The sequence below is a fragment of the Ixodes scapularis genome, unplaced genomic scaffold, assembly GCF_016920785.2.
Source record: "Ixodes scapularis isolate PalLabHiFi unplaced genomic scaffold, ASM1692078v2 PGA_scaffold0__279_contigs__length_252992795, whole genome shotgun sequence".
Lineage (NCBI taxonomy): Eukaryota > Metazoa > Arthropoda > Arachnida > Ixodida > Ixodidae > Ixodes > Ixodes scapularis.
The window spans coordinates 139502917-139521844 of NW_024609835.1; the positions used below are offsets into that span (position 1 = coordinate 139502917).

General features: G+C 44.4%; 1 protein-coding gene across 1 annotated transcript in view; it reads left to right on the plus strand.

The window, feature by feature from the left end:
• The window catches only part of LOC8035700 (unconventional myosin-Va), an 81307-nt gene that overhangs the window by 50639 nt on the left and 11740 nt on the right, over window positions 1-18928 (plus strand). Inside the window, exons 22-32 of the mRNA XM_029988006.3 lie at window positions 1669-1922; window positions 2917-3030; window positions 3153-3305; window positions 3419-3524; window positions 4218-4410; window positions 4475-4595; window positions 10294-10371; window positions 10577-10670; window positions 11428-11574; window positions 13298-13449; window positions 18732-18821. Of these exons, the coding sequence (XP_029843866.2) occupies window positions 1669-1922; window positions 2917-3030; window positions 3153-3305; window positions 3419-3524; window positions 4218-4410; window positions 4475-4595; window positions 10294-10371; window positions 10577-10670; window positions 11428-11574; window positions 13298-13449; window positions 18732-18821 (1502 nt within the window). The remainder of the gene's footprint in view (window positions 1-1668; window positions 1923-2916; window positions 3031-3152; window positions 3306-3418; window positions 3525-4217; window positions 4411-4474; window positions 4596-10293; window positions 10372-10576; window positions 10671-11427; window positions 11575-13297; window positions 13450-18731; window positions 18822-18928) is intronic.

Genomic DNA, 18928 nt, shown 5'->3' on the forward strand with positions numbered 1-18928 from the left:
GGAAGGAAGATATAAACAGATTTTACCTAATCAAGCCCTAGCACCTTTGTTCATAGCAACACAAATTAAAAAATAGAAAATAGCTCAACAGAAAAAAAAACACAAATAATCTAGTTTTAATCAATATGCACAGTGCCAGATAGCCACAAAACAAATTTCATACATACAAAGTATACAGATTGAGAGAGGCTAATTGCTTACAAATCAAGAAAAACTGAGTGAAAGAAAAAAATGCATACGGTTGCAACTTATTCTTAACTATTCAGCCCAAACTTGTATAATAACCAATACAGTTATAAACAGGCAAACATTGAACACTACAGCTGTGTTCCAAATCTTACCCAACTAGATCTGAGTCACTCCGGCAGGCCGTGTCGCATGATAACACAGAGCGGTGCTTAATGCGGGTGGGTTTTCGAACGCAGTGGTACAAAACCCTTACTTTGGAATAAGATTGAGTAAATTTCGGAACACTGCCAATATTGACCACTTAATAAAATATAGTGTATGATGTTATTTCTTTAAACCACGAATGAAAGTAGCATTTTTCCTCTTTTTCAATAAGAATACGGTAGGTTCTTTTTCATCTCGGAGAAGTTGCTTGTTTATTTGATGCCATTACAGAAGAAATTGCAACTAACTTTGCTCGAAGGTAGTGAACCAAAGTAGTTTTCGCTACATTTCTTGCGAGTAGTTCGTAGTTCTTTTAGATTACTTCAAAAGTTGGTGTCCGTCCAGTATTGCCCAATGTCCTTGTAGCTCCATTGCCTCCATGGTACAGCCTAAAGCTGTGGTCACACTGCTAATACATTGTACAAGAGACAGCTTGCAGACACTGTATGTATGACTGTCATGTTGGTCTCAGAAACTGAATGCAGACATGTTCAAAGCATACACGAAGCAAACATGCTTGAAACATGCTCGAGACATGTCCGCAGGTAATTCCGTCATCATGTCTGCAGCAAACATGATGACGGAATTACCTGCGTGACGTAGAGCAATGTGACTGCAGCTGCAGACAATGTTAGTGGCTTTGAGAGAGTAGGCAGCTGAAGAGGATCCAGTGCCCCTCGAGGCACTGCACCGAACTTAGCATTGTGGGAGTTCCAGGCTGCCAGGTGCTCCTCTGTTAGGTGGCTCGCCTCTAACTCACTGTGTGGGTGTGAGCGAAGCACACTGTGAAGCATGTAAACATCTCTGGTCATGCAATTTCATGTAGCAACTCGTATCGCCTCTGGCTGCACTTTCGACAATTGTCCTTCTTCAAATTAGTATAATGGTGTTGTATGTTAAGACAGTGAGAAGTTAGTATGCCCCACCGGGTGCCATTGTGTCTCCGCCGTAGATGAGAAATGTAGCGAGCGCCGTACCACTGCGAGCTTAATGTTTTTAATCTGCATAGTGCAGTGGTGATGCACTACCGCACTCCGGTACGGCGCTCATCTAGATCGAAACAGGCAGGGTTGGGGATTAAACCCAAGGTACCTGGGCTCTGCAGCACAACCTTATGCTCTGCGCATCCATGCTATGGTGCATTAAAATGCTCTGCCACTGACTCCCCCTCCCCTTTTTCTTCAGAGAGTTGAGTGCAGGTTTATGGACAGCCCTCAACATTAAAAGAAACTAGTGATTGGAGTATGAAAAGTTTGTACTTTCTTTGCACCTCAGAGCTCCTCAAGCAGAAGCTGGAGAGTGAGCGGCAGCGGCTGCTGGCTGAGTTTGATGAGGAGCGCTCGGCGTATCAGCGGCTGGTGAAAGAGCGGGACCGACTGGAGCAGCGCTGTGAGAACCTGGCGTCGGAGAACAGCCGCATTCGAAACCTCGGCAAGGGTCACCAGCGAACGCCTTCTAACCTCAGCATGGCCAGCATGCGCAGCGACGCGGACACTGTTCGAGACGATGCTTCCGATGTGCCCGATGAGGTGGGCAGGTTTCAACCACTGGCATATTTTACTTAGTTTTGTTCTTAAAAGGTAACAAAATTTAAAGGAGGAGTACGTACTAGCTACATAGTCTGTCATAGTGCTCTAGCTTTTTTATTCTTGGCTTTTTATGACAGAATAGGTATTCTGTCAACTCTTCAGGTCAGGAATGTTACAGTCTACATTGTGTGTAGCTTTCACCTGGACATTGTAGTTGTTGATAGAGTAAAAGGAAAGAAAATGTAAAAGGATGTGGCACGGGAGCATGCTTGCTGTGCACAGGATTATATTTATGGTGGTGGCCAGTTGGAGAACAGCTAAATTCTTTCTGGCACCTTCAGCAGTTGTTTTGCCGCTGGCTCCACACAATGGCTGTTGAACAATACCTCTTCATAAATGATGCTGAATTATTGCCAGTTGAGCTTTCTAGCATTACGTGACTTCCATAGATGTAGTGGTGCAGATCCAGACTCTAGTGGTTTGCAGCGTAAAAGAAATCTGACATTGGATGTCAGATTTTGGATAGTGTCTTCTCTCCTTACACTCATCATAGCAGTGTCTCGAGATGCTCTTTATATCTTCATCTAGCCCTACAATGAATTATGGTTAGTGCTACGGGCCACCAAGTTCAGTTATGAACCAATCGGAAATTGCGTGGATACTACGTATGTATTGCTCAGATGTGCGTGTCTGTTCTTTGAGACGTGCGCATTGATACGCATGCCCAAGCAATGTATACCACATGGTTTCTATATGACTCAAGATTAGACTTGGCAGCCCATAGCTTTAACCGTAGTCTATCATATAATAAAATTAAGTTTCCGATTTATATTTTTTGTTTGCTGCGAGACATTGTATTTTTGAACTGTCTATGACACTACACTTTCCTTTGTTCATGTCCCCTGGTCAACTTGACTGTCAAATCTATTCCTCGCTCTCCAGCTTCCTGATTAATAATGCCCATCTGAAAGTATTTTTACTTCATTTTATTCAGGACGGTGGCTATGGTTCAGTAAGGTCTAAAGACAAGGACCCTCTCTACTCCAAGCTGGATACTATTTCCTGGGAGCAGAACACAGCAGCATTGCAAGACAAGAATTCCAGCTCAGTGAGTGATAGGCCCTACTATTTCCTCTACACTTCACTTCTTCATAGTGCAGACCTAACTAGTAATTTGATTTAATGTGACTTCTGCCGAACCTTTAACTAATTATTTGTTACACTCTGCAGGGTCTTCCTGATGTTTCGGTGGTGCTGAAACTTCAGCAGCGACTGAATGAAGTGGAACAAGAGCGGTCGCGACTGGAAAAGAAAGTAGAAGCTCTGGAAACGAGGGAAGAGCAGACACAGGCGAGGGAAACCACTGCCAAGGAACTGATGCGGGTTGGTGGGCTTGGCTGCTCCTGTGTGTCGTTGCTGTCCCATGCACAGCTTCTTTTGCTGTCTTACTCATGAGCTCCGACGGCTTGGGCTCAACTGTCGAAATAATTTTTCAGCTGCATGAACTCGAAATGGAAAATTCAAAGTTGAAGGAGGACGTGAAAAAGATGGTCAAAACCCTGGCAACAGAGGACAAAACCAGCCGGGAGAAAGACCTGATGAGTGAGTCGGCTTGCATATTGAACTTTCTTTCAGCTCCTTTGCATGGGCAGACCTTCGTCTAACCCTGGGAATCGCTTTTGCCATCTATTTTACTGCCTCTGGTGCAAAGGTTTTGTTTTTTAGGTTGATATTGCTCGTTGTTTGCAGAAGCATTAGTTATCCTCACTGTGATCGTTGTGTAATAATGCAGAAACCTGATACTGCAAAAGGAGTCTCGGCATATTAGGGGCAAAGTGCACTGTCCTTCGAATCCCCAGCTTACAAGCTCAAATTGCCCAAGTAGTGGTCCCCAGGTGGTCTGAAACACTTCTCAGTCTTTTGCTGGACATTCCAGATGTCTTTTGGGTATTGAACATTGAACTCCAAAAGTTTAACTGTTCACTATATAGGTGTTTTTTTAATTGGCATATGAACTGAACCTCGCAGTAACTACTTTCAATTTGTAGCCACAGATACTATTTCCACATTATCCCTAGCTAAAGAAACATTTTACTGCTGGAATTTTGAGCCACTTTTGGCAAAGTCAACCTAAATTTGACGATATATTACTTGTAAAATCTCTTATTATGAGTAGAATTGGACATTATTAATATTGCATAATTATCCTGCAATTTTCCCAATTTCCTTTCTGAATGAGCGAATGTTTTTAGACTGATCTATGCTGAGCATATTGTAAAGTGTGCTTCCTTTCAGACCACTACGAGTCCATTCAGGATGAACTGGAACGTCGGCGTGAGGAATGCCTCCAGCTGAGGGCGGTCCTCGCCAACCAAAGCGAAGATCTCAAATCTGTGGTGGCCCTTGATTCATATCGTGGCAACATGGATCGACTGAACGAGGATGGGGAGCTCCTGATGGCCTTTGAGACGCAGAAGAAGCTCATTAGGTCAGCCATTTGTGGACTCACTACGGTCATGGCTAGACGCTCTAATGGTAACTCTTGCTCGCAGGCAACTTGAGGCAGAGCTGCAGACAGAGAAGGTGCGCATGCAGTCGATGGAGCACGAATTCAGGGACGAGATCAAAAAGCTCCAGGAGGACAATGACCGGCAACAAAAGCTTATCAGTCAGGTATGTCACTAAACATTCATAACAAAACTACTTTTAGGATACCGCCATTACACTGTGCATGCCATGTTAAATGGGTAGCATTTATTGGGCCAGCTCTTGAAGGGCCCTGAAAAGAAAGTTTTTTTTTTAAATAGTGGTTGGGACGTGCGCGTCAAAAAAACTAATTTTACTCGAAAAAGTTAATTTTTAGAGTAATATTGACGGCGCGAGATGCGATTTAGTTGGCAGTCACCTCCTTTCCACTTTCTTTCTTTCTTGGCATTTCGGGCGCATGGAGGAGAGGTGGATCAGCTTCGTCTTCACGACCGAGATGGTCATTCCGGAATGACCCGTGGCATCATGGAATTTGCGTGCAGAATTCCAAATAAATCTCTCGCCGTCAATATTGATCTAAAAAATAAACATTTGCGTCAAATTTATTTTTTGACACGCGTGTCCCAACCAGACTGCTTAAAAATAACATATTTTTTTTTATTTTCAGGAGCCCTTTAAGGCTTTTGTGTTCATGCTTACATGTAGCCTCGATGGTGACGTTGCATTGATGACATCAGTGTTCGCACCAGTTGGTGTCTGACTGTGAGGCTGGAGCAATCCCGGGTTCTAAGAAAGTAAACTATCTGGTCGTTGTATTTTTTTGAAAACGTGATGTCACGGGACATTATAACATTGCCTGACACCACAAGGTCATATGGCCATCAGAAAAGTATGTAGCCATGTGACCTTGCATCACGTGACCATGTGACATGACGTAAGATGGCATGTAAAGCCTTGTGCGGATAACAGCTTGGATCATCCGCATCTGATCCTCATCCACAGACTTCGTATCCACACCCAAACCGCTACCACAATGTTTTTCAATCGCATTTGAGTCCGCAACCCAACTGCATTCACAAAATTTGAAACAGCGTTCAACCTGCAATTTGTGCATTCATTTTACAGCATGAAATCAAGCGTAAATAAAAAACAAAAGGCATCTGGGTGGTACCTTGTAACTTAATAGTAGAATTCCGCGTTTTTGGTAAATACCGAGAAACCCCGAAAATTAATTTCCCCGACACGGTTTTATCAAAATCGGGGAAAACCAAAAAACCTCATACTCGAGCTGTCCTTGAAGGAGATAAACCCAAGCTTCACGGGAAGAAATTTTTATCAACAGCTTTATTTTTGCGTTGACCCGGAAAACAGGTTTAACTGAACTGTAAGCGAGGCTGATTCTTTCTTTGGGGCCAAACATCTTATTTTGTTTTCTTCTATTGCCTCTACGGGGATGGTCTCCAAGCATACAGGTGACGCGCATGTTCGCTGGAGGTCAAGGAATTAGATGTCCGTGCCCTATTCTCTTCAACACAGGCCAAAATCAGTACCGAAAAGCACCGAGTCTATAGAAAAAAAGTTAACCCCCCAAAAAATGCCCACAAACTCTCTGGAAAATTGACCCCAAAAGGCCGGAACCCTGCTTATAACTAGGGCACTTAATGTTCGGGTTTTTATTTTTTAGGAGGGGGAGTGGGGTGGATGGGGGGGAGGAAATTGGCAGTATTTTTTAAGCTTGTAATAGGGGAGAAATCGGGTTTTTCTAAAAACTATTAACGGAATTCAGAATTTTCGGGTTATATATGGTTTTTGGGACATGGGATTTTTATTTATATGAATAAGTCGTTAATATGAAGATAATCGAATACAAACTACCTTAATTATATAAATAAAAAAAATATCTTGTTGATATACATAAGTATTTGCGTGTGCAGCTTTTCTGTCCTGATATCAGACCTGTCCAGTCTCAAGTCTCAAACATATCTTAAAGAACCCCTGAAAAGAAAAAGTTTTTTTTAAACAGTCTGGTTGGGACACTCATGTTTTTTTAAAGCAGTATTGACTGCACAAGACGCGATTGAGTCGGTAGTCACCTCCTTTCCACTTGTTTTCTCTCTCGGCATTTCGGGTACGTAAAGGAGAGGTGGATCGAAAGAGTGAATTACCATCTCATTTAGCGAATGACCATTCCGTTGCATCATGGACTTTGCGTGCAGAATTTCAAATAAATCTCTTGCCTTCAGTACTGCTCTAACAATTTTTTTTCGCAAAAAAAGTTATTTGTTGACATTTGCGTCCCAACCGGACTGTTTAAAAAAAACTTTATTTTCAGCGGCCCTTTAACTGATGAGTTATTTTCTCAATATCAAAGCTTTTGTTTGCAATGCACAGCAACATCAGAGCAGCATTCGGTAGTCTGGAATAGCACCGTCTTATCAAAATTGCCTTCGTGAAAATTAATTATTTTTCAGAAAATATTACTCGAATATATTTTGTATTGCTTCTGTCATGCGCACTTTAACAAGTTTTTTTAATCAGCTCCACATTTATACAACGCCAATAAAAAAAGTGAAAATGGTAAAGTTTTTGTTATAAATACCAGAGAAAAATGTGTTTATCATATTTAAAAAAGAAAAGCATCTTCAGGGTGTAAATATAGGGAAATATTGAGTTTTACCTGAAAACGAAGGGCCCTGCTTAAAAGCCATTGGCTTATGTTTTGTATAAAAAACTCTGCGTCAAAATATGCTAAAAGTAATTTTATTGTAGAGTCAAATGGCTTTGAACGAATGCCTCTATTACGAAAATAAAGTCCCAGCCAATCACCTATGCGTTCAATCTGTTTCTTTGACAGCTACAACAAATTCTTGTTTAACAAATATTTCTGTTTAACAAAGCAATTGCACGGCCCCACAGAGCAAAAATGACAGGTGTTACGGATATTCTAGGTGAAAAGTAATCACTTACGTAAATTTTCACTCAAGTGACGTGCATAGAGAACAGGAATACCGTGGCAGCGACGAAGGTCTATGCCGCCACCATTCCCCTCCGCCGCCGTCGCCGCTGCGCTGCACGTTCTAGAGCCCAAATGATTTGTTAGTGCACAACCTTGTGTCTAAATGGTGCCACATGGCAACGTTGCTGCGTAGAAAGCCTGTACGCTGCAACATAGTCACGTAGCACCGTCCAGACACAAGGATGCACACTAACAAATTATTTAGACTCAAAACCGGTGATGCGCGGCACAGCAACAGCATGCAGCGCCACTTCCGCTGCATGCTGCATGCTGCATGTGCTCGTGCGTACTGCTTTTCTTTGCTTTCGTTTTGCTCATGTTGTTGACTTATGTCATTGATTGAGTACGAGCCACTCCACTCCAAAATGAGCTTCTTCCAGCGATAGCTGTTACAGTGTAGACCGCATATAATGTTTGTCGCGGGAGTAGCGATAATCCGCACTGTAAGCGGTACCGCGCTATAACCAAAACATCAATTTTTCAGGCCAAAATGCATGCCATCAGACAACTTACATTTGGAAAAGAATTTATTTTATGTTAGATGAAAAATAAAGCTTAGTTTGAGGAAAGTCTTTATTTCACCAGACTAGTACACTTCTCTCTCAAGTGTGTCACACATTTTAAAAGAAATTAGCGACTTTTGCCTGGCGCAGCCTTTTAACAGCGTCGCGGGTTGCGGACGGACGTTGCGAGCGTTGAAGATTGCTAACCCTAATCACTTTTCTCCGGCGATGAAAACGCGTGAAAATTCACATCCTTTATACGGTATGCGCCAGTAATACCTTCAACTTTAGCACAGGCGTGAAATGTTCCAAATAAGAAATTCAAGCGATGTTCGAAAACACAAATGCTTAGAAAGCACCACTGCAGTCGAAGTAAACAAACACGACGACACGGGCGTTTCTGCAGTCTTGAGAGTGCCGCCACAACATCGCCGCACAAGTAGGTGGATCTTCCCTTCTAGTACACACAACGAAAATTCACAGTCAAGGATAGCGCTTTTACGCGGAACGATGAGCTTCTACCACGCTGTCTACATCGACTATCAAAACCGACGCCATGTTTGCGGATAGAAGCAGTCGGCCGGCCGGCCCGCGACCGGCATGCAACGCGCGCGAACACTTCTCCTCGACCTGCGATTGGTCTGTCGTTGCAGTTGTTTCCAACGCAGCGAAGGGACGCACGCACGTGAACGACACGTGCGTGCATCCCTCCGTTGCTATGGCAACTGAAGCCTCTCTCCGCTTCTCCCCGCTTCTTCAAGCAACCTCCTTGCCCCGAGAGTGCCGCTTGCGGCTCGCGCCGTTATCTAGTGTCACACAGGGAAGCATGCTCTCTGCGTCGGTCAGTCGGCGCGGTCGCTGGGTTGTTCCGAAAACCGCACTATAACCGGTATTTCCCTTCGCGCGCCTGCATTTTAAGCGGTATGTAATTACATGGAGTTCTATGGGAGGCGAACCGGTGGTTTAAAAAAGCCGCATTATACCCGGTCCTGCACTATAAGCGGTTACGTTGTAAGTGGTCTATACTGTACAGGCTATTCCCACGACTGGAAATGATGTCCATCGTTGATGTTGTGGTACTTGTCGTCGTTGATGTTGTAATTGGCAATGTAGGGCATTTGTCGTTGACGTTGCCAAACCCTCGAAAAAGATTGCCCGCCGCCTGCAGGAATCAGCCTGGGTCCGCTGCGTGCGAAGTGGAAGCGTTGCCACTGAGCTACTCCGCAGCTTTATTAACTTGCTCTATACCTACGGTTTTTTTGTAATACTCAATGCCCACCACATGCACACTCTGGTAAAAAAAAGTAGCCTATAACAAAATGCCGTTGTAGCACTGTCTGTGCCAAGATCTTGTGCCGGGAGATGCACTTTCACGTGCTTTCGAGTAAAAAAAAAAGCAAAAGTGTTTAAAACAAAATGGTCAGATATCTATTTTTGTTCTGAACGCTTTCGTTCCTGCACTTTACAGTGCATGAACGCGACGGAGATGCACAACGATTTTGCCGTAACATGTCACAGCTATTGCTGTGACTGTACTGTGGATTAACACAGGACTGCTCAATATTTTTTTTCTTCAACTCTCAATTCGGGCAATGCACACACTCATTTTCTCTTTTTGCAACTATGTAGCGCATTTGAAAGGACCCACGCAAACAAGATTATATATATATAAAGAAAGTATTTTCGTGGGCAGTCAGAAATGTGTAATGTAGTCTTGGCATTTATTTGATCGACATGCCGATCTTTGTGAGGATCCAAGATCCCCAATTTTGCTCAGTCAAAGTCCCAATTTCTTCCGCCTTGGAGCAATCATATGCGATCGAGGAAACGTGATATTTGGCTCTACTTGCGACGCCCAAATCTAAGTGAAATCGGTAGAGATGCACAGAAAAACGCCAGACAGATGTGAAAAATGGCTCGGTTGTGCGCCTCTCCATCCTCACTACTCACTGCGCCGCGCACTGCAGCTGTCGCACGTCGAAAACGTGGCCGATTCTGCCGTGCTGCTGCGGCAGCACGGCAGAATCTGCAATCCTTTAAATCTGATGCATTTTTTCCGCATGCAGATATCCATGGGAATGCAGGGCTTTAGTGACATGATCGTGTGCTTTTCTAATGTTCACGCGACACTGACGTCATGTGATGTGGTTTGATGTCACATGGTGCTGACATGTGTGGCCATGACGTCAGACTAATAAATGATATGCATTTAGAATGCCCTTGGAATATCCTAAAGGAGCTTTTTTTTTTTTTTGTGTGTGTCTATACCTGCACCTGTTTTTGAACAAGTTCTGTGTGTTTACTTTCCCACAAAGCTTGTGGGAGCCATTGTCTAATAATCGTTGAATGTAAACATCATTTTCAGAACCTCAAGAAGACTCCCCAGGCTCAGTCTGACGCAATTCTACAACATGAGATCAATCGCCTCACAGGAGAGAATGTGGTACGTATTCTTTGACTGAGCTACATGACCATGTGAGGGTTGAGTGTGTCTTTTAGCTTCAGTAAAACTTTTTCATAGCAAATGTGGGTGTAACCGGGAAACTATAATGTATCTTTGAAGATATTCTAAATAAAGGAAAACTTCTGAACCATGGGAAGGGATTAGTGTCGAAGTGGTTTTGATTGAACACTGCTTTCTGTTCTAGGACTTGAGAGAGAAAATTGATGGGTTGGCAGAGCAGCTGAAAAAGTACAAGCGGCAGCTGAAGATTTATGCCAAGAAAATGAAGGACGGAGGGAGTAAGTTTTCTGCTACAAACCATCTGAAACGAGAACTGATACCGCAGATTGCAAACATGGCAAATTCACATTCTAGAGTGCATTAAACGAGCGGGAATTTTCGCTACGAACTCCCGTGTCATGGAAACGGGTACCACTTCACGGTGCGATAAACACACGAGAACCCGCTCCAAACACGGGTGTCACTTTAACCAATATTGCACTGCAGATTGTGGACCAAAGCGCGGAAACCTGTTACGAGCTTGCATGTCACTATGTCACAGAAATTGACAAGTGGACTGTGGACGCAGCATTCCCGTTTCACGATGCAATAAACACGCAAGAAACCGCTATAAACTTGCATGTTACAAGGACTGATATTGCATGCGCAGGTCGCTGACCAAAAAAATTCGGGAACAAGCTACAAACTCTCATACCACAGGAGCGATACTGCAGATTGCAGACGCTGCAGATTCACATGTTATGGTGTGATAAACATGAGAGCCACTGCAAACTCGCTCGTCCCACGTGCCGTTATTGCAGATAGCGCGGTTGATATGATTCTTGTCGAACATCACATGATTGATATCCGGCGGGAATCAGGGGGAGGGATGGGGCAATGTTTCCGAATGATTGTGTTATTCAGCCTAAAAAATGGGATGGGTGATATCTCGGGGGCGGGCGTTCATACGGGATTTTATGGTAATTCAAAACACTTGCAACATGATTAGTGTTACCTAATTATGCGTGCTTGATTGTGCAACTTTGTCTTCCACAGTCCTGGATCAAGCTGAGGTCAAAGTTGAGGTCGGCGAAGACCATGGCAAGAACATGCCCGAAATCAAGCACAAGGATGCTCAAAACCTTGGCATGTTTGAGTACAAGAAGGAGGATGAAAATTTGATCATCAAAAACCTTATTCTTGGTGAGGAATCTTTTTTGTGTGGAAATTCGGAGTACTATGAAGACTGCACAAAGATTATCATCTTTAGATTTCTTTATCCCTAGTGTAAATGTTCTTAACCCCTGGGACTTCATTTGTCATGTTAAATCTCTATATAATACAGTTCAACCTCATTAATTCTAAGTCAGTCAGACGGCAAAAAATATGCGAATTAAGCGGATTTGCGAATTATTCAAAAACAAAAGAAAATGGAAAAAAACTTGTGCGCAAAGCCTTGAACCTTGAAGGAAATGTTTTATTCAAAACTAGAGAACATAACACCAAAATGGTCACCGATATGGGACTGCCGCGTTCTGTAATTAGCGACGCCGACCGGCATATTTTCAAGAAGGCTAACTAGGCACAACATCTCGGAATCACCGCCGTTACATTCCACAAAGCTGCAGACGACATTCAGTGACTGTATAACTTCCCCTAGAGTGGGGGACCGAGGCGGCTTATCATCAGCTTCAATCTCTGCCATCACACTCAGTGATTTCGCTCTCAAGGCCTGCGTAGCAGGTTTAGTCATTCTCTTCCAAGTTTAAGTAGTCTGTCAACCTCATGCCGACCAACCCACCGTCACTGTCCTTTATGCGCGAACAAAGCTCCTCTCTCTCATCAGCAATCTCACAGACAATACTGGCACTAGCACTGGCAGTATCCTCCTGCTCCCCGGCAGGTCGCATGTAAGCGATTTGGGAAGCAACGAGACAAGTGACGGCGACCTGCTTCGCTGTCCCTTCGTCATTCGTGGAACAAGGCAAACCGCATGAAAACGATGAGAGCAAGTGACCAAGGCGATGAGCGACGCGACGGGACAGCGATGAGAGTCTCTCGTCTCATCGCTCGCTAAATGACTTACATGTGAATCAGTAACGGCCCGAACCACAGCGGCGCAGCACCAAGAATACCGATCACTGACACCGATCATCAACTCCATGTGAGGCAAGAGTGACTAAGCCTGCCCAACGCCTGCCCGAGCCAAAAAAACAAACAAACAAAGGGATTACTAAGCGCATAGACCAGCAAACAGGAAACAGATCAGCAAAGATGCACGCCATCTTTGTTCTTGCTGCCGAACCTGGATGCCAACTGGCACCACAAAGCAACTATATATTTAACCTGAAAGACCAAATTGGTGAACCCATTGGGTAGGCACGCGCAGAGTGCTTATATTATTTGGTCACATTTTCATAAGAAATTGCGGGACCGTGGAAATTTTGCGAATTATCAGTGATTCCGAATAAACAGATAGAATTAGCAAGGTTCTACTGTAGTTTTTTTGGGGCCTTCAGCAAATGGGCAAACTTGTGCACACATTTAAAAAAGTTAATGCTCTAAATTTAATAGTCAAAATAATTTCACTGCATAAAACCTGCGAAGTGTCTTTTACATGCATGATATTTACCACTTGACAAACATTAGTCATTGCAAACCTTTTCTGTCTTTGTTTAGTTTAAAAGGAACATCCCTACATTTGCCAAGAATGTGTCCAAGTGGGATGAGTTAATTCTATTTTCATTGGTAACTGAGCAAACAGTTGTAATTGCTAGTGATTATCTTGGCTGAACATGGGGATGATAGCCATCAGGTTCTGAAATGTAACACCTTTTAGTTTTCTTTGACTTGTCAATGATGTAAGCACAGGATAAAGTCGGTCTTTATCCACAGAAGAACCTATTTTTCTATTTTCTTCTACTAGACTTGAAGCCCAAGCTGGCTGTGACACTCTTGCCAGGACTACCTGCCTACATTCTGTTCATGTGCATCCGACACACGGACTATGTCAATGATGATGACAAAGTAAAAAGCCTCCTGAACAACATAGTTTTTGGCATCAGGAAAGTCATTAAGGTATGTGTTGGCTCAAAACCAGATGTTTTTCTTGGATGCTTCTTATTATTGATTGCAGAAATGCATGCATGTTAATTGTCCAACCCATTGGTCTCACTGCATGTCATGATTATATTGATCCTTAAAAACATGTTCCTGTCGGCGAACATTTTGCACACTTACGTCTACAGGGCGCGCAAGGTGTTGGAAAACATAACGGGGGATAATGCAGAACAAAAGATGTTTCAAAAAGAAATATTATTATAATATCTGCACGGAATTTGGTACAAATACTGTTTTCTATTAGTATTCTCTAACTTCATTTGATAAGACCACCTTCAGCGGTAATGATTGACTCTATATGGCCTCGAAAACGGCTGCTTGCCCTGATCATGTGGTCCTTGTCAATGCCAGCCATAGCGTCCAGAATGGCAGTCTTAAGCGACTCTATGAAGCTGTGGGGCTGCTTGTTGGTCTCTCTCTCTATGACACCCCAGATATAATAGTCCAGGCGGTTTACATCTGGAGAGTTAGGAGGCCACATGTTGGGGGTGACGTGGTCATAGAGGCTGTCAGTCAGTCAATCTTCGGTCGCGTGGGCCTTGTGGCATGGAGCAGAGCCTTCTTGAAAAATGTATGCTCCCCCCGCCTGGCCACCCCTTCTATCCGGAGTTTTACTACAGTGCCCAGGGTCTCGATGCGGGTAGGCCTTTGAGTTGATTCTAAGGCCCTTTTGGAAGAAGTGCTGTGGCATGATGTGGCCCTCGTTGCTCACAACGGCTAGGACCATCACAGATGATGGAAACTTGGCCCGCATGATTGTAGGTACCTTATGGAAGATCGTACAGACACCTCTCATTCTTCCAGCTGAACTTTTAGTCTTGGTCAAAGTTCTATTCTCATTGGAAAAAAATTGAAGCACATCAAATTACTCAGATGGATGACATTGTTTTCCTGGGTTCTTTTAGGACATAAACTGCCCTCTGCTTATCACATACAGCTGGTATCTAAGGTCCTCACACACTGCAAGCCTGATAGTAGACTTTGCCCCCTCGAGTTGCTTAACAACGGCCCTCATTGACTTGCCGGGGGTGTTGTTCACAATGTCCTGCACCTGCTGAACAAACTCAGCTGTCTTGAAGACGTCCGACCCCTGGGAATGTTTTCTCGCTTGGCCACAAATGCAACGTCGGTTGTTTACTGACCTTGGAAATGAATGACCTTGACAGATTCAAGGTGGCAATATCCGAATCGCATGGTCTGCAGCCAATGCAACCAGGACAGCATGGTTTTCATTTTTTGTGTCAAACCGGAAGGAGCCTTTTTGAAATTGATACACGAGATAGATGACATAGATGCAGTTGATGACAAAGTCGGGCATCTAGACAGATGTGCAGAAATTCCTCATTATACAATAATGAAGTGAATGGCACGTCAAAAAAATTCTATATAAGTGGTAATTCAATAAAAGCGACAGAGCCAAAAGTTGTGTCAGCAGCCTTGAAGGTGGATGGGAACACTGCGGAACACTCTGACCGTATATTCAATCAAACACACCTTAGTTATGAACATCTCGTGGCAGCTTTACCGAGTAAAAAAAATAATTAAGTGGAGTTTGCCGATAATTTTATCCGGTCATCAGTCTTCCTCGAACCGCTCCAGTCATCGCAAGGACACTGTCGCTGCCGCTGCGCTCCACTTCGTTTCGAAGCAGCCGTAGGATGCTTCGTGTTTCCGCAGTTGTCGGCGTTTCCGAGGTGCCTCACAGACTTTGCTTCTTGTTTACCCTGGTCGTACGCAAGGTCTACGATCGCAGCATTCGTGGCAGGAGCAACAATGAAAACGTCTGCATCGACAAGCACAGATAAATATTGTCCTCGGTGACTTCACCAACATGTTTTCACACTCCTGTAGAGGTTGTTGTAGCTCTGGGAATCATGTGCCGGCTCGACAAGCATGCTCGCGAGAAAAAGTCTGACGGGCTCGAAGCAGTTGGTGACCTTTAATCTTCGGGTCATGGGTGCGCTTTCTCCTGCATGAGAAACTTCTCGAACCTATCCAATATGTGCTTGTTCTGCAAAATGGTAGACAGTGTCGAACAGACGATACCGGAATGTCGATTTCTTTGGTGATTTCGTACCATTTTTCACAACCTCGCAGATCTAAGTGACTTACGGTAAACACTCCAAATCTCCCATACGACGCAGGTGCGTGTGTGTCAGGGTGTCTCGAAGGGATGATCTTATCCGGGCTTCACTGCTCCCATAACCCAATTCCAACAGGAGTTGGGCAGCCTCGGCCACAGGCGCCGGGATTAGCGTCGGAACGTTGACGCTGCTCCCGCTGCGCCCCGCTTGCGTCCCCGTGTCGGCGCATCGGAAGTGGTGCTCTGCCAGCTCTGCACGCTGTCCCCTCCGTCACCCATCTACTTTGTTCTCCCAGTTTGCTGTTGGCCTCGGTGGAGAAGGGGGAAGGAATGCAAGTGTCTCCGTGCACCTCTGTGTAGGCTTGCATGCTTTCGGCACTGCGGCCTTCATAATAAGCGTGGTCGGCCGCCAATACACTTCAAATAATTCGGTTAAAAATGCATACATTTCAGTTGGGACCACATTAAACTTAGAAAAAATGATATTTCGAAAAAAGCGATTTCGTTATAACGAGGGATTACTTTAGTAAAAGTGAGAATTTACGGACCCTGAAGTTGTCTTCGAATGCCTTGCGCACCCTGTATGTTACTGCATTTCTTTCAGAAGTCAAGACTCGAAGCCTGTCGAGGCTAAGAGGTTCTATAGTGTATTACTGCAGTTACCATGCATATACAGTCCAATACAGGGGGAGCGCCCACCTTATTTTTGCCGAAAACTGGGTTAATCTAGGCATGGCACTTGTCCGGTCAAATTGGGTGTTTAACATAAAGTTTGCAGGATTCCCAAGTTTGGAAAAAGTTAATTCTGGGCACTTGAACGAAAAGGGTGCTTCTCCCGTATTCTATGGTATGTTCTGTAGGACATACAATGAAAAAATGGCTCCAAATAGGCATTCGATTGCTTTATAAAGGCTAATAAACAGGCAAGTTATACGGCCTGGGAATACAATATAGGGGGCTAATTGTCACGAAAAGTTGAATAATTAACTAAAATTTAATAATTAACTACTAATTAGTGAAAATAAACATGATTCTAGTAAGAAACTCGCTCAGCATCACCGAAAACCACTAAATCATTAAATTTGAGAAAGATTGGGAGCATGTGAGAAGCACTGTGGTGTACTAAAGTTACCACTCCTGCAACAGGCACAAGGCTGGCAGTGCGAAAATGCATATGATACAAGACTGAAAAACTGCTTGGGTGCTATTTTGTACCTCCAGGCTTGCACCTGTTGCCCGAGTAATAACCTTAGCGCACCATTGTGCTTCCCACGTGCTTCAAGTCCTTCCAAGATTCGCTGATTTAATGTGTAGAAAAAAAAAAAAAAAATGGTTTGTGTGTATGTTTATACAGCCTAGAGCTTGGTCTGCCTCACAGGGGCGACGAGTCTCCCAGCTGTAGATGAGAAATTTAGCCAGTGCGGTACAACCGCTAGCCTGGGGTCTTTAACGTGCATCACGCAGTAGTGATACACGACCGCACGTTGGTACGATGCTCATCCAGATCGAAGCGGGCAGGGGTGGGGTTCGAACCCAGGATCCCTGGGTTCTGCAGCGCGAGCTTTCGCTCCACGTGCTCCGAGCTGGTGTGCGCTAGACCACTCGGCCACTGATCCCCCCTGATGTGTAGACATCACACACAAGTTCAGTTTCTGATTTGTTTCCGGCAGCTGGCAAACATTCAGTTTCAGTTTCGCCTTTGGCAGCTTGCAACCAGGATTGGCTTCGACATGCTGCCGGAGAGCGCAGGTATCTGTGTAAACAGAGTATCAGGTTTGCTTTTGGAACCAGGAACCGACGCTCCCCCACCAAGACCGCCGGCTTATGTAAAACCTTCTCTTGATCAAGCAATTCAAATTCAAATAGGTTTTATGTATCGGACATTTTGTACCACATAATCGGTGACCTGAACTCTCGGACCTCGAGCATGACCCCAAGCTACCACCAGTAAGCAGCATGGCAAATGCTAACTGTGCATCAACTGAAGTGGGCACCGAAACCCCACCACTTCCTGCCGTCTCTGCCGTTGCTTTGAAGCTTCCTTGATTCTGGCCCGCAGGCCTAGCTTTCTGGTTTGTGCGAGTGGAAGCACAATTCTCCACTAGACACATAACCTCTCAAGAAACCAAATTTCATCATGTCATCACCGCCGTCAATCTGACAAGGGCAGCCAAGGTGTGGGATATCATATTGTCCCTGCCGGCCAAGCAGCCAATCGACGAGCTGAAATTAAAGCTCGTCTGCCGCCCTCTCGGAGGAAAACTGCCTCTAACAGCTCCTAACTGCAGAGGATTTGGGGGACCGCAAACAGTCTTAGTTGCTCCGCCTCCGGCGGCTGGCAACCAGTGTTGGCTTCAGTATGCCCCCAGAGGGCGTAGGCATCTGTGTAAACAGAGTATCAGGTTCGCTTTCGGAACGTGGAACAGGGGGCCCGCACCAAGACCACTCGCTTATGTAAAACCTTCTCTTGTACAACGAATCTGAATGAATAGTGGTTTTCCAAGATGCCCAGCAAGTTAGTAATTGTAACCATATATGTTTACCTTCACTATTTAAAACATTAATGAACAAATATTAGTTGAATTACTAGTCTTATCTCGACAATTAGCCCCTTTACTATGTCCCTCTGGCCCCCTTACTATGTTCTGCCTGCACAGACTGCTTTTATGTAGCTTTCGCAACTTTAAAGCAAATCTGCAAAGCTAAAAAAACGTCCAGCCTTTCCACTTTTGTGAAGAAGGAAGCCCAGCAGAGCTGTACTGGATACACTGTGTGCTTCTTCTTCGTCGTCGTCTGGTTTTCACGCTGTTTCCTACGATGAATTCCCGCCAACGCGCCAAACTATCCATTCTTCTATTATAGCTGGAAAGGTTGGTGCAATCTACGAGCGACGGCGGAAACCATACTGGTTGTGTGCTTGCCGCCGTTGCTTATAGATGGCGGTAGCTGTCCAGGTAGGTTTGTGTCGACATACCGGACACGATCCTGGGGAACCTAGCCCTGAACAGCTCCGCTGTAAAAAACAAAAAAGAAAACAACTATGTGTTAGGCAGATAAAATGACAGTGCTGGTTGGGGCATTTCAAAGAACAAGCTGTTTAAACAGTCCTAAGCAGTCAAACCATTGTTGTTGGGTCAATGCTTGCATACTTTTCCAGAAACGACACGAGGATGTGGACTACACGGTGATGTGGCTCGCAAACACCTGCAGGTTTATGCATAATCTGAAGCAGTACAGTGGTGAAAAGGTTTGTTCTTAATTTTTACACAGTGCTTCTGGAAATTTGGGCATGTATTTGTGCATTTGTGCATGTATTGTATGACCAAAGCTGTTAGTGCCCCTTCCCGGCAAAAA